The sequence below is a fragment of the Lampris incognitus genome, chromosome 21, assembly GCF_029633865.1.
Source record: "Lampris incognitus isolate fLamInc1 chromosome 21, fLamInc1.hap2, whole genome shotgun sequence".
Lineage (NCBI taxonomy): Eukaryota > Metazoa > Chordata > Actinopteri > Lampriformes > Lampridae > Lampris > Lampris incognitus.
The window spans coordinates 11,848,308-11,863,516 of NC_079231.1; the positions used below are offsets into that span (position 1 = coordinate 11,848,308).

The 15,209-nt window shown below is 43.1% G+C and overlaps 1 protein-coding gene across 1 annotated transcript in view; it reads left to right on the forward strand.

The window, feature by feature from the left end:
• Positions 1 to 15,209, forward strand: part of LOC130131608 (protein unc-80 homolog) — a 106,067-nt gene that overhangs the window by 21,620 nt on the left and 69,238 nt on the right. Inside the window, 8 exon segments of the mRNA XM_056301372.1 lie at positions 120 to 336; positions 4,976 to 5,116; positions 6,664 to 6,932; positions 8,528 to 8,872; positions 9,412 to 9,540; positions 10,998 to 11,145; positions 12,132 to 12,182; positions 12,753 to 12,901. Coding sequence (XP_056157347.1) covers positions 120 to 336; positions 4,976 to 5,116; positions 6,664 to 6,932; positions 8,528 to 8,872; positions 9,412 to 9,540; positions 10,998 to 11,145; positions 12,132 to 12,182; positions 12,753 to 12,901 — 1,449 coding nt within the window.

The window sequence follows — 15,209 nt, forward strand, 5'->3', positions numbered from 1 at the left end:
TTATGTCAAGATTTGATCCAAGGCCAGATCGGAGGCACACTGTTTTAGAAGTAATGACACCCGACTTTTTGACTCTCGGGAGAACGCTGATCCCTCCTCTTATTATTTCTCTATCGCAGTTTAAGAACCGGCGGGAGGACCGGGAGAGGAAGGGCTCAATCCCTTTCCATCACGCGGGGAAGAAGCGGCAGCGGCGAATGGGCGTCCCCTTCCTGCTCCATGAGGACCATCTAGACGTCTCCCCGACACGCAGCACCTTCTCCTTTGGAAGCTTCTCTGGTCTGGGAGACGACCGGCGGGCCCTGGATCGCAGCGGGTGGCAGGCCACCATCATGGGTAGGAACCAGGGGACCCATAAATGGTGCCACCCAAATTCATAAATTGCCAGTTTACATCTTACTAGTTAATAATAAGAACTTAGTTAGGACTTTACAGACAAAAGTAATGATAAAGTTACGAATGACTGGTGACACTCTGTCGTGGAATGTAACTTGCCAATGTTGAATTATCACTGATGTCACTGGAAGGTATCATATCTGACAGGAACAAACAGGAAGCCATAATGTTTATTAAGATTATAAATCCCTTAAGGGAATTAGTTTGTACAAATAAATGATGCTTTGTTTTTAAGTTTGTAAGCAGCAGTCATGATACTACGTCTACTATTACTACTACTACTTTTGGCTGCCCCCATTAGAGGTTGCCACAGCGGATCATCCGTTTCCATCTTTTCTTGTCCTCTGCATCTTCCTCTGTCACACCAGCCTCATGTCCACATGTCCTCCCTCACCACATCCATAAACCTTCTCTTTGGTCTTCTTCTTTTCCTCTTCCCTGGCAGCTTCATATTCAACATTCTCCTCCACACATGTCCAAACCATTGCAATCTTGCCTCTCTTGCTTGCATCCTTGCATCCTCACCATTCTGCTGTCCTCCCTCCCATTCACACATATGTATTCCATCTTGCTCCGACTGACTTTCATTCTTCTCTCCAGTGCATACCTTCACCTCTCCAGACTCTCCTCAACCTGAACCCTACTCTCACTACAGATCACAATGTCATCCGCAAATATCATAGTTCACGGAGACTCCTGCCTGATCTCGTCCGTCAACCTGTCCATCACCACTGCAAACAAGAAAGGGCTCAGAGCCGATCCTTGATGTATCCCACCTCCACCTTGAACCCATTCGTCACTCCTACCACATACCCCACCACTGTCACACTGCCCTCATACATATCCTGCACCACTCCTACATACTTCTCTGCCACTCCCAACTTCCTCATACCACACCTCCTCTCTTGGCACCCTGTCGTTTGCTTTCTCTGAATCCACAGACGCAATGTAACTCCTTCTGGCCTTCTCCATCAACATTCTTAAAGCAAACATTGCATCTGTAGTGCCCTTTTGTGGCATGAAACCATACTGCTGTTCGCTAATCATTGCCTCTCTTCTTAACCTAGCTTCCACTACTCTTTCCTATATCTTTCCCATATCTTCATGCTGTGGCTGATCAACTTTAGACCTCTGGAGTTACTACAGCTCTGCACATCACCCTTATTAAGCAGCAGTCATGATGCAACACGGGTAAATGAATGCAGGTGTATGCACTTATTGTGCCTAAAAAAAAAGTACATCGTAAATGTTTAAAATCTACATTTTTTTTCTGATAACGTTTTTCTTGTGGAGTTTTTCCTCATCCAAGTTTAGGGCCTAAGGATGGTGTGTGTGTGTGTGTGGGGGGGGGGGCATGTATTTTCCAATGACTGTAAAGCTCTTTGGGACTAATTTGTGATTAGTCCCAAAACTTCCCTTTTCTTGAGCTAAAAAACAGAAATAAAAAGGGGGAAAAAAACTTCATGATAACACAAGTGCAGGGAATGCAAATTAAATAATCAATACTTTTTTTAAAAATTCAAAGCGTGATGAATGGACATGCCTGCATTCATTTACCCATATAGTATCATGACTGCCATTTACAAACATTAAAATAAATTATCTATTTGGACAAACTAATTCCCTTAAGAGAATTATTATCACAAATATGACGGCTCCGTTTTTTCCTGTCTGACGTAGGGTTGCCAACCGTTCCTTAAAACAAGGAATCGTTCCTTATTTTATATGTGTGTGTGTGTGTGTATATATATATATATGTGTGTGTGTATAGTGTAGGGCACATTATATTTGTTATGCCCGCGCCGCCCCGTCCATCCAACCTCTGTCCCTGTCTCTTGTTCCTTATTTCCATTTCAAGGCGTTGGCAACCCTGCTGACATGACACCTTCCAGGTCCATCAATTGTATCTTAACAATGGCAAGTTACATTCCAGGGGAGAGTCACACCAGAATCAGGAACAATTTATTTGTCATTTCATCTTATGTACTAGTACATACACAAAAGAAACGAAATTCCGTTTCCCTCAGCCCACAGCAGTGCAACACAAAAGACAAAAACACATCCAAAAACGACACTGTATAGTAGGTTGCAGTATCACGAGGAGGCAAGATACAAGTTTACTGGTTTAATAGAGAACGACTGGTACATGGGTACACTACAATCAGACGCGCTGTCACTACACTGAATGCCCTCTAGCGACAACGTAGCATTTATAGGCCACTGTATTAATGCGAACAATAAAGTAGTCCCACAACACAGACACCACCAAAAACATACAAAAACAGAGAAGACAAAGCAAAAAAAAATTCCCTACGGCGATCAATAAAGTCTCCCTCAAAAAAAAAAAACAGCCAAGAACAGAGTCCACCCAGTACAACACTGTCCCAAAACTCCACCGTCCAGAGAACGAACGCCAGCCAGGACGACTGTCTGCATGGGCTAGCAGTTAGCTTAGCCTGCCCCGCTTCCGCGTCAGACCGCCCTCGCTGTTTCCTCTTCAGGCGACGCTCCAAGGCAGGGCCGTGGTCCTTGGGCCCATCGGATGTAGCAGGCCAAGCTCCCTCAGCCGATCCAACACCAGCTCTCCAGCCACACACCTTCGACACCGCCCCCCCCCGCTCCATACGACGACACAAACGCAGACAAAAACACTGCACAGTCGACGCTAGGCGAGGCCGCCGCCGCCACCAGCCCGCCTCGGTGTTTCCTCCCGGGCAGGGCCCTGGGCTAGCAGTTAGCTTAGCCTGCCCCGCTTGCCTCCTCGTCGTGCCCGCAGCCAGCGGCCAGCGTGTCTTCTTATCCATGCACGTTACAGTATTTACTTGTAAACTGGACAGTATAACGGCCTTACCTAGCACTTTCTCATTGTTGACTATTCAACTGTAATCTAGAAATGCACTAATTTGGGTTCAGATATGGACGTCGCAGCTAAGTCTAATTTTGTTACTAGGCAGACGTCAGAGCAGGCAGCCAATCAAAAACCGTTCATGTAGCCATCGACCTGAACTGCCTCCGGAGGCGCCCATGCCCCACGTTGAAGGCAGTAGTGTAAAATATGCTGACGACGGATCATTTCGCCATTTAAAAAAGAAAAGATAATAGTACCAAACGGCCTAAGTCAGCCATCCTTTTGTTTGTTCTTGTCGTTTAATTTAGGTCAATTCGTATTATTGCTGTTGATTTGATTAAAAAAAACCCGAAACGTTAGCTTACAGCTTCCCGTTAGCGTTAGCTAACTCCAACGGCTACACCCCCTTGTTGGTATGTTTAAGAATTTAGTAACAACGAGGTTAAGTTCTTAGTAATTACTAGTAGGAGTGGTGCACATATAGTGTAGTATGTGTGGTGTCAATTTTGACTTAGTAAATATTTATGTGACAGCTAGACTTAAAGACTTGCATACAACTTGTGCAGCAGGTCTAAGATACTTTGCTCCGTCTCTTTCTGCTGTCTTATATGTATGTTTTAGAATCGTGCTTCAGCTATATTTGAATGTGTTATATGAGGACACATAACACAGGTTGTTTTCTGGTTATCCCCCCCCCCAATCCTTTTCCCCTCCCTGAGCTTTTATTAAGTCAGTCTGATGCCTGTCATCCAGTGAATTAGGTCAGTTCATTAACATAGGTATTTCCTATATGCTCCCGCTGAGAGGTGTGATGAAATTTCACTTGAGGCACAAAGGGTATTTTTTGTCATCCAGGCTCAGCTACTTTTTTTAAACCACTTTTTTTTGTTGCTTGGTACATACTTAAATAACTAGTATAGAGATGGCAGTGTTTTTTAAGACTTAATACTTTATATAAGTTTTGCTTTAGTTTCTGCTGCATACTTTCTGCTCTGGCTCCCACCTAAGGAGCAGTTGTTTGGAAAATCGATTTCCTTTTCTTTCTTTATCTCATCATGCTCACTGAAGTTCCAAGAATGGTTCAGAAATTGAAAACAAGATGGTTGAGACACTAAGATTAGTGTTAAAATACAACAATCTAGTCCCAATGTTTAACAGAGGGAATACTTTACAATTTTCAAAACTAAATGCCAGATACACTCAGCATGGACTTCTACTATAGCGGTTTCTGATGTATATAGATATTTTAAATTAAAAGCGCCACCAAGGAACCTTTTTGCTTTAAATTCATTTTGGTGGCATATTGTATGATCAGGTCTCTAGTAGTCTTATTTTCTCTATTCATTTTTTTTTCTGCTGTCAGAAACCAAACCTCCCAGGAAATATAGTGAATGCTTTGCAGCACACATACATACTATAAGAATAGACATTTTACTTTGCCTCATCTGTGAAAACAGCTCTCTTCTTTTGAGCTACGACTTGTGACTAAATGTGCTACGCTGTGAAGAAGAAGAAAAAAGCCCCTTGGTGGTCTTTGGCTGGCGATATAGGACATTGCCAAAATCCAGTTACCTGGTGCTACATTTGAAAGCAATGGATCAGAACTCTACTCATTACTTTGTGTGTGTGTGTGTGTGTGTGTGTGTGTGTGTGTGTGTGTGTGTGTGTGTGTGTGTGTGTGTGCGCGCATTTGTCATTTAACCTAAACGTTTCTACTGTATCATTCCTCAGGCAAATTCACAAGGAGGGGAAGCACAGACATGACGGCAGACGCTGACAGTCTGAGTGCTAAGCACTCCCATTCCCACCACTCTTTGCTGAGGGACATGCCTGACCACTCCAACAGCCACAGCGAGAACACCGTCAAAGAGGGTAAGACGGGGTGTCGTGCTGGTTTACACCCCACTAAATGCATGGGGTAACTACATCTAACATCCTGGGATCAGCTCCAACCTTTCCCTCTCTCTCAACTCTGTTTTCTGTCGCTCTCCACTTTGCAGTCCAGTTTGTGTCCAAAACTTGCCCAAAAGAAGACAGAAAAGAACAATCATCAAAAATTAACTATGAACTCTTAAAGCTGCAATCTGCAGTTTTTCTCAATTAATAAGTGATTATTTTTTCCATTCAAAACATGACGATTATTTGGTGAGTCTTCCTGCAGAACAGTGTTGTGACAGTTGGATGTAGGAGGCAGAGAGAAATAGACCTGTTGACCTTAATTTTCTGAGACTACAAACAAGGTGTAGCAGCCATTGTGGCTGGCGTGCCATCAGCTCAGCAGTAAACAGTTCCCACCCTTGTAAAAATGGATCCTGGGACCAAAGCTAACACAGACAATCTGATGTATTACAAACTACATCAGACTATATGGGAACACTGCTGTACAGTCATATTGGTTGTCATGGACACATCAGCATCATGTTTCAGACTGTTTCCTGCTGGAATTGTTTCCAACACATACGTGTTTGCCACTGCACCAGTGTTTGTCCCATCATGGTAAAGATGACTGGCAGTATTATGGAATCTGACTCCATCACACCCATGTATAATATAACCATTTGTTGAAGGAGAAAAGTCACAGATTTCAGCATTAATAGCTGATAACTATTCAGTCCTCATCATGTCCTATGCGTAGTGTGTAGTTCCTAGAGGGTGCAGGCAAACCAATCAATGACTTATTAGAGATTAAATCTCACACTTTATAGTGTAGGCTTACATTTTAGGGTTATAGTTGACAATGTAATTTCTAAGAGATTAGACCATTTACAGTATGATAATTCATATACATTTTATTTATGTAGCATTGTAAAATCTCTGTCAAGTCAATTAGAAACTTAATGACCATATATACCGTTCTTCAGTGTTGACAAATGGCTCAGCAGATCTGAAATACAGCATGATTATGTAAAGCTGTGATTACAGCAGCAAAACTTATGCAAGCACAGCGACACTGCAGACCTGTGTCAGAGTCTGATCAACAATTCCGCAAATCCAAATTACAGTCAGGAATTTAAGATTAGGAGGGAATGATTAACATTGTCTTTGATAAACTTAATTTGAGTAAACCTCTTAATCCAAAATTAAGTAGGTGCATATTTGTTTTTTCATGTTATACTTGCGAAAGCATAACTTCAGAATAGTATGCTAAAACTTGTTGAATAGATTTGTTAGATTTGTTGAATACTTTCACTTTTGCAAAAAGCTAGTAACAATAATGTAGGATGATACTTATTTTAAATACCTTTTTTGAATTTTAAATGAGACTTTGGCTTGATAAGTATTTTTATGTACTTTATGTGCTTACAGATACATTTTAAGTTAACCAAAGGTAGAGTACTTTTTACACTAAAGTATTTTTAAAAATATATGATTAAAGTATCTAAATTTTTTATAAGCTGCCTGCTGTCCCATCCAAACAGTGCGTTCGCAGATCTCCACCATCACCATGGCAGCATTCAACACCACGGTTGCATCCTTTAATGTTGGCTATGCCGACTTCTTCACTGAGCACATGAAGAAGCTGTGTAACCCTGTGGTGGTCCCTGAGCTCCCTGCTGAGCCACTGGCCTGTGCCAACCTGCCGCGAAGTCTCACTGATTCCTGCATCAACTATTCCTGTCTGGAGGAGGGTGAGAACATCGAAGGAACCAACAACTTCATCCTGAAGAACGGCATGTTGGACCTCACCGTGAGTCACTCATGTCTTCAATTCCATCCATCTATTCATTCTCTGTTTATTCTGTCATTCGTTATCTATACCTGCACAATCCAATTCAGAGGGTGAAAAACTGTTCATCACATGTCATTTGTGATATTGAGTCTTAAATGATGAGGCTGGTTGTCTTTCTGTTTTTTGTATCATCTCACCTATTCACCAGCAGCCACATTGTCGCCAGCATCAGAGACGGCGACATTTACAAGCCATTTAATACCATGTGTTTCAAAAAACGGTTTAACCGAGTGACAGAGCGGCATCCTTGTTTTGTTCAACACAATTTATCATTACAAACAATGTGGGAATTGTGGTTTTCTCCAAATGTCTTCACAGACAGCCACAGCAACAAGTTTCTTTATGTAAACGAGACACTGGGCATGCTGAGAAACTTGGCAGCGCACTGACACGAGAGCAAACAGTAACAGAGGCAGGATTACAAGCTACCTTGCAGTGATATTGTATTTTAATCCTTTAATTCTTAGAAAAATCTTAAATAACTTTGGGTGTAACGATCCATCGATCTGGATCAATGTATCGATTCAGTGATCAGCAATCCAATATCATTGATGCGAAGTGAAAACATCAATCCATATCATCTTTAAGATACGTCTTTATTTGGAAATTCCCTTGGTACATCTGTAATACCATTTCCCTCCAAGTACACCTTCCTAAACATTCAAACCAGGCCAGTTCTAGAACAAAATTATTTAGGGTGCATCTGAAATTAGTGGGGGTGCACCAGTAGCTACAGTGTGAGCCGGCAACAGCAATGAAAATTAGTGTAGGTGCTACAAAACGAACGCCTTACCCCACTGTATAGAGGAGTTGGGTATTTATTTAGACACACCTGCACAGGCTCTTCTTTACTGAGCTCATCTGGCACTTGATGAAGTTGCAGACTAAGGGGCGGAGGCGAGTCAGACAGTGGGAGTGAGCTGGTGGTTGGTGCTAAATTTGAGATGGCCAGGCTAACTTTGGCTGGAGTCTTTATAATGACTTTGCTGCTGGTAACGTTAGTGTTGTCTGCACGTGGAGGCAGTGTTGCTGGGTGTTCGACTTCGGACTCCTCAACCATTTTTGAATATCCATGTTACGAACTAGTACTCTGAAGTTGTCCAGCTGTGGTTAGAGGCACCCAAGCACAGACTGCACTAGTCGCAGACCAGAATCAGAATAAGAATCATATTTATTGCCAACTAGTTCAAGAACATACAAGGAATTGCGCATGAGGGAAAAATCAACAGCTACAGGAAGGTAAACGTTAAAAGACTTAATAGAATATATATACAAGACAAAATAAAGACAAAGAAAAGAAAAAAGTGAAATTATCCCACTGGCTGATTCAAATACTCAAAATGAAAATTGGTCTTCCACCCCTCACTAAATCCCACGCAACCGTTCTGTTACATTCGGATGTACATTGGATCGCTGAAGTTTGTGTTCTGAATGTCATTTCATGACCTTTGACAGATCTCAGGACTGGATTAAGTTAAGATTAAGTTACCTGCCGTTTTATTTTTTTAACCTTGTATCTCATTTCATTCATTTGTCCCCCCCCCCCCCCCCAGGCGGTCCTGCGGGCACTGTACGCTGTCCTGAGTCATGACATCAGCTCGAGGATCTGCGATGTGGCACTCAACATCATCGATTGTGTGCTGCAGCTGGGCGTGGTGCCGAGCATGGGCAAGAAACTGTCCAAACCTGACGACAAGGAGAACCAGGAAGTGCGGGCCAAAGATGCAGCCAATCAGAGCATAGGGGGCGGGGCCCAGGGAGGCGGGGCAGTCCCAGGGGCAGGAGTGGGTGGCAGTGGAGGTGGAGGTGGAGGAGATGGAGGAGGAAGTGGGGGAGGAAGTGGGCAGGGGAGCAAGGATGACATGAAGAATGCCAAAGATAATCAAAGTAAGGTAGGAGTCTGTTAACAGTGAGGTCACTGATAGATACAAATCTGTTGAATACAGAATTACTTTATAATTGCAGAGTCAAGGTTTTAAGATTGTGAAAAGACTTCTGGATAAGAAGCTGTACACTGTAAAATATGACAAACCTGCTAAATGATTTTGTTTTGAATTTTGGACCTCTTTTAAGGCATAAAGGTAAAATGAGGGATTAAACTCCTGAAATGAGAAATTTGTTTTAAGACACTTGAATTTATTTCAGAAAGACGTTTACCGATGGGTTCCATTATACTAAAACAGCGCAGTGAGATAATTTGGAGTTTAAGTTTGTATTATGTGTGACATACTCGTTTTTTTAAAATGTATTTTTGTATTTAATGTATAACATTCATGATGAGTAGTTAATTTTTGCTGTGATGGAGACCAGTCATATAAATGAATGGCATCTGGGACAGTGCCACATTGAAAGAATGCAGACTTGACATTCAACTCAACTTTCTATAATTTGATATGAATGATAAAGCGTGTCTCTGCTTAATCCCTGTGAACAGGAGGAGGGCTCGGGCCTCAGCACCCACCGTCTGGCCCTCACCATGCTGATAAAGATAGTCAAGTCTCTGGGATGCGCCTATGGATGTGGAGAAGGTCACCGTGGACTGTCGGGAGACCGCCTCCGGATGCAGGTCAGACTTATGTCACAGGGTTTCCTTGTTTTCTGTCATTCTTGTAGTTTTTAAATTTTGTGTGCGTGTGTGTATACTATGTGTGTGTGTTTCTGATGTATACTAGTGGCATGGTGGATGATAGCTTCTATTGTTGGCTTAGAGCTTCAGGATGCCGAGATTCATTTCAGCACTTCCCCCTCAGCATCTCCTTAATTTATTGTAGTGGATACATATATTAGGAATTTTCGGTAACACTTTAGTATGGGGAACGTAGTCACCATTAATTAGGTGCTTATTAGCATGCAAATTAGCAACATATTGGCTCTTAATTGGTCATTATTGCATACTCATTAATGCCTTATTCTGCATGGCCTTATTATACAACCAGTAAGCCATTAACTATGAGTTTTCCCTCTATAACCTCAGAATTATTGCTTATTAGTAGTACCATCTCAATATGCTTTGCTTAGTATGGACTTTATAAGGTGGTAGTACCACAAGAAGAGTTATTCTCCCTTACTAACACTTAATGAATATGGTCTGTTCTTACATAACAAAACACAAAACTACAAGTGTCAATAGTGTTAAATTACTGTAAATTTGGTCGGGTGTCCCTACAGACACAATTGACCGTGTCTGCGGGTGGGAAGCCGGATGTGGGTTTGTGTCCTAGTTGTTGCACTAGCGCCTCTTCTGGTCGGTTGGGGCACCTGTTCGGGGGGGAGGGGGAACTGGGGGGGAATAGTGTGATCCTCCCATGCGCTACATCCCCCTGACAAAACTTTTCGCTGTCAGGTGAAAAGAAGCGCCTGGTGACTCCACACGTATCGGAGGAGACATGTGGTAGTCTGCAGCCCTCCCCGGATCGGCAGACGGGGTGGAGCAGCGACCGGGACAACTCAGAAGATAATGATAATTGGACGGGTCCAATTGGGGATTAAAAAAAAAAGGGGGGGGTGGATAATTTAAAAAAAAAACAGGTGAAATTACGTGCCCCCGCCACACACACTCGCACAAAGTGAGCTAAATATGAGTGCTCATATCACACCACTTATTTTTGGTGCATGCATAACAAAAGAGAAAAGGCTGTCCTGATACAATGTCACTGCAAAAAAATATCCATCCAAACAAATCACTCGATCCAGTATTTGGTTAAAACAAGACACATAATTTTCCAGTTCACAAAGATAAATTCACTTATTTTCACAATGTGATTTTATCTGTTTCCAAACTTCTCTGAGAAATGTATAAACACTTTAAGAAAGTGCAGAACACTCCACCTAAACTGAAATGTATCATGACTCAGTTCAAGACGGAAGAGAAGACGGGTGCTATCATCCCACTCGTTGGGAAATCCTCCTCTGGTTTTAATGTCGCTAAAACTGGACTGGGCTGCTTGTTCAGATAGGTAGTTTTTGCAGTGGTGTTGTAAATCCTTCATGATATTTCTCCCTCTGACATGTTTCCTGATGCAGGCGCAGAACTGTCTGACCAGCCTGTACAAACTGGACAAGGTGCAGTTCCGTCAGACTATGAGAGAGTACGTCAACAAAGACTCACTCAACAACATTGTGGACTTCCTACACGCTTTGCTGGGCTTCTGCATGGAGCCCATCACTGACAGTAAGTCGGCAGGAAGCGGCTTAGCCCTGTCCCTGCCCTGCAAAAAGGAACAACAAAGAAAAACATCAAAATAAAGAGAGAAAAAAGAGAGACGTGTATAAATAAATGCACAAAAACAATTTATGCATGTTGTGTACACATACATAGATCTATGCACATGGCGGACATACCTGCAAATACCCATGCACTCACACACACACACACTCACACAGAACACACATACAGTAGACACATGCAAACACACACATACAGTACACAAACACACTAACTCACATGCGTGTGTGTGTGTGTGTGTGTGTGTGTGTGAAAACTGACTGCACAAGTTAGGAAAAAAAGCCTTTTGCGTTTAACAAAGCTGAATTGTACAACTCTGTCTCGCCTTGCATTTCAGCACTGCCTCTCTTCTATGTATGTTTCCTCCCCCTCCTCCTCCCCTCACGCTTCTCAGCTCTGCTGTGTCCCCCCATCTTCCTCTTTCTCCTACTCCTCCCATCTTGCCCTCTCTCCCTCCACCCTTCCTCCTCCACCAGCCCCCTCCTTCCTTTTTCTCACTCATCCATTCCGTACACTTGCCAATCCAAAAGCTATGCCATCACATCTCTGCTCCAAACCAATGGCTGTATGGCTGAGCATTGAGACAAACTGTACATGCCAATTCAGTTTTGTACAGAAACAACAAACTTTTGATTTTGTTTTTCTTCTAAACAACATGGGAACGGAACTAAATGTACAACATGCAGTTTGGCAAGTTACTGAAGTGATGAGTGTTTTGTACTATGAAAGTGCACCGGGCACCCCCTGTTCTGTGGTCTTTGTGTGTGTGTGTGCGTGTGCGTGTGTGTGTGTGTGTGTGCTTGCATGTGTGCACGGTGATTTTAAGTTCACCTCCTTCGGGAGGGGGGATGCCACGTCCTTTCTGACACCACGTACATGTCTGTGCTGGCCTGACGTCAATCAACCTTTGCCCCGCCTCTTTTCTCTTGCAGAGTACGGCAGTGCAGGTGAGAGGTCCAGGAGGGCGAAAAAAAGAAACATCGGTAGATACACATAATCAATAATTAATAACAATCAATATTAGCAATTAAGATGCCTCACCTGCCCTGATCAGACCATTATTCCTTAGGCACTGCTTCCATTACTGCACACCCATTACTTTGTCACAGGTGATGAAAGTCGTCATCTCCAAAATCTAGCTCAATCTGGTCTTCATCCATAGAATTATTACATAAGTTACTATTCTGTTGACCGACAGTTATATAGATAAGCACTAAGTCTTTATTGGTTTCCCATTCGGACCAGGAGAATAGCTTCCCCTAGGTTTTACAGCAGGCCTTAGCCACTTGCATGTATATCTTACTCCTTACCCAGAATCCCTTTCAGTTTGCCTCCCTAACATGCGCTTATGATTTGGTGCATCTTTGATACCCCACCACCCGCCCCCCTTCCCCCACCACCACCACCCAACCCCTCCCTGTTGTTTGGGCTCATTGTTTTATTATAGAGCTGGATCAATAGCTGTCAATCAAACAATATTCTCTCCTTCCTGACTAAACCAACCCCCACCCCCGTGTGATACGTGGTCTCTCCTGACTCCTCGTTGTTTCCAGATAAGGCGGGCTTCGGGAACAACTTCACCACAGGGGACAACAAGTCTTTGGCTCAGAACATGGAGGCAGTGGTGGTAGGCTGCATGTTCAAGTCCCTTATTACACGCTGCACCTCCACCACGCACGAGCTGCACAGCCCCGAGAACCTGGTGAGGAGATGATGTGTGTGTCTGTGTCTGTGTCTGTGTCTGTGTGTACACTAATCTGAAATCACGATCAGAATCACAGAAGATCCGACAATTGTGTGAGAGAGGTGAAATTCATTTATTGATGAGTGGAAAGATGTTTCTATCTATCTATCTATCTATCTATCTATCTATCTATCTATCTATCTATCTAGCTAGCTAGCTAGCTAGCTAGTTATCTAGGTATCTGTCTAGCTATCTACCTAGCTGTATCTGTCTTAGACTTAGACTGCTTTTATTTGTCATTGCCTCATATGTATGTCTCATACATACAAGGGAACAAAATTACATTTCACACAGACCACAGTGCCACATAAAAACAAATAACATGCAGTAAACATTAAAAACAACAAGTGCATTCAAAACAAAAATTACTTCACAAACCTTAAACATCACAAGCACACCTGACACGGACAGTGAATAAGAAGGTCAAAAAGTCATTTTACGGAAGGTCTAAGTGTTCAAGCTGTTGAGGAACCTCCCAGCCTGAGGAATGAAACTGTTGCATAGTCTGGTGGCAGCAGCATGGATTCTCCAGTACCTCCTGCCTGAGGGTAGGAGGGTGAAGTGGATGTGGGAAGGGTGGGTGGGGTCCTTCACGATGCTGACAGCCTTCCGGGTGCACCATGTATCATAGATAGCCTGGATGGATGGGAGAGGAGTTCCTATGATCTTTCCAGCTGTCTTCACTATCCGTTGTAGGGATTTGCGGTTGGAGGCCTTGCAGTTCCCATGCCAGACAATGATACAGCTGGTCAGAATGCTGTCTATGGTACCTCTGTAGAATGTGATGAGGATGGGTGGGGGGAGACTCACCTTCTTCAGACGCCGCTGAAAGTGAAGATACTGGTGGGCCTTCTTGGAGAGTGCAGTGACATGTGATGACCAGGAGAGGTCCTCTGTGACGTGAACTCCCAGGAACTTGGCACTGCTGACTCTCTCCGTCCATACCATTGATGATCAGAGGGGTATGGTGGTCACTGGTCTTTCTAAAGTCAATAATAACCTCCTTAGTTTTCTCTATATTTAGGGAGAGGTTGTTGTTTTTGCACCTCGCTGCCAGTTGATCCACCTCCACTCTATGATGATTCATCGTTGTTGCTGATGAGACCTACCACTGTAGTATCATCATCAAACTTTATAATGAGGTTGGAGGTGGATGATGCTGTGCAGTCGTCTCTCTCGCTTGCTCTCTTTCTATTGATTGATTATTCCCTCTCTACTGAATCTGGCGTCCAAAGCCTCAGTCAGTAATACTGGTATCAGAAAACGTCCCACTGGATTTTGATAATCACTGCACTGTCTGCAGTGTGTAGTAGTTTAATTATTAATGGCTTATTTTGTACTGAGCTGAATGCAGAGCTACTGAATCATTTATGAATGCACTTTTAATAGTTGTTCACATCTGAAGTTACTCAGACAACTGTGAACATCAGTTTTCCTTCATCAGTACATGTGTAACATCAGTCATGCACCTCAAAGGCCCACAGAGAAATAAACACATTAAGTTGACCCGCATGCTGTGTGTTGCTGTAATGGGATTGCTTGATTGTTCCAAGAATTTCTATAAACAATAATAACACAGATAGTAAAGTGATATTTATTTATTTATTGCCAAGTTTATTTGTCAGGCACCACCTTCAATAAAAACAAACTTGATTTTACAGAGATATATTTGAATTGTTAATTATCATCCTGATTCTTTGAGCAGGTGAGCCAAAATACACAGGCAGCAATCATCAGCAAACAGTTACATAACAGTTACATACATACTGACCCTCCATAGCGGTGCCATCAATGGTCAGCAGCATATGATGGTGCCTGCAGGCCCTCCGGAAGTCAGTTGCCATCTCTTTTGTTTGATTTATATTAATGGAGAGATTGTGGGATTTGCAACACACCGTTATTTGCTCCACATCAAGTCTGCATGCAGATTCATCATTATTGCTGATGAGACCCACTAATGTTGTATCATTGGCAAACTTGACTATGTGGTTGGTGTCAAATTTGGCAATGCAGTCATGGGTTAGCACGGATAACAACAGGGGCCTCAGGACGCAGCCCTTGTGCTCACTGTGATGTAATTTGATGTGTGGCTGCCCACCCTGACTGTTTACTGTCCCTGCATTAGGAAGTTGAGGACCCAGTTGCAGGTGTCAGTGTACACGTCCAGCAACCTCAGCTTCTCCACTAGTTGTTGTAGTGCGATGGTATTAAATGCCGAGCTGCAGTCAATGAAGAGGATCCTAGCATAGGTGTTCCTCCTTTCCAG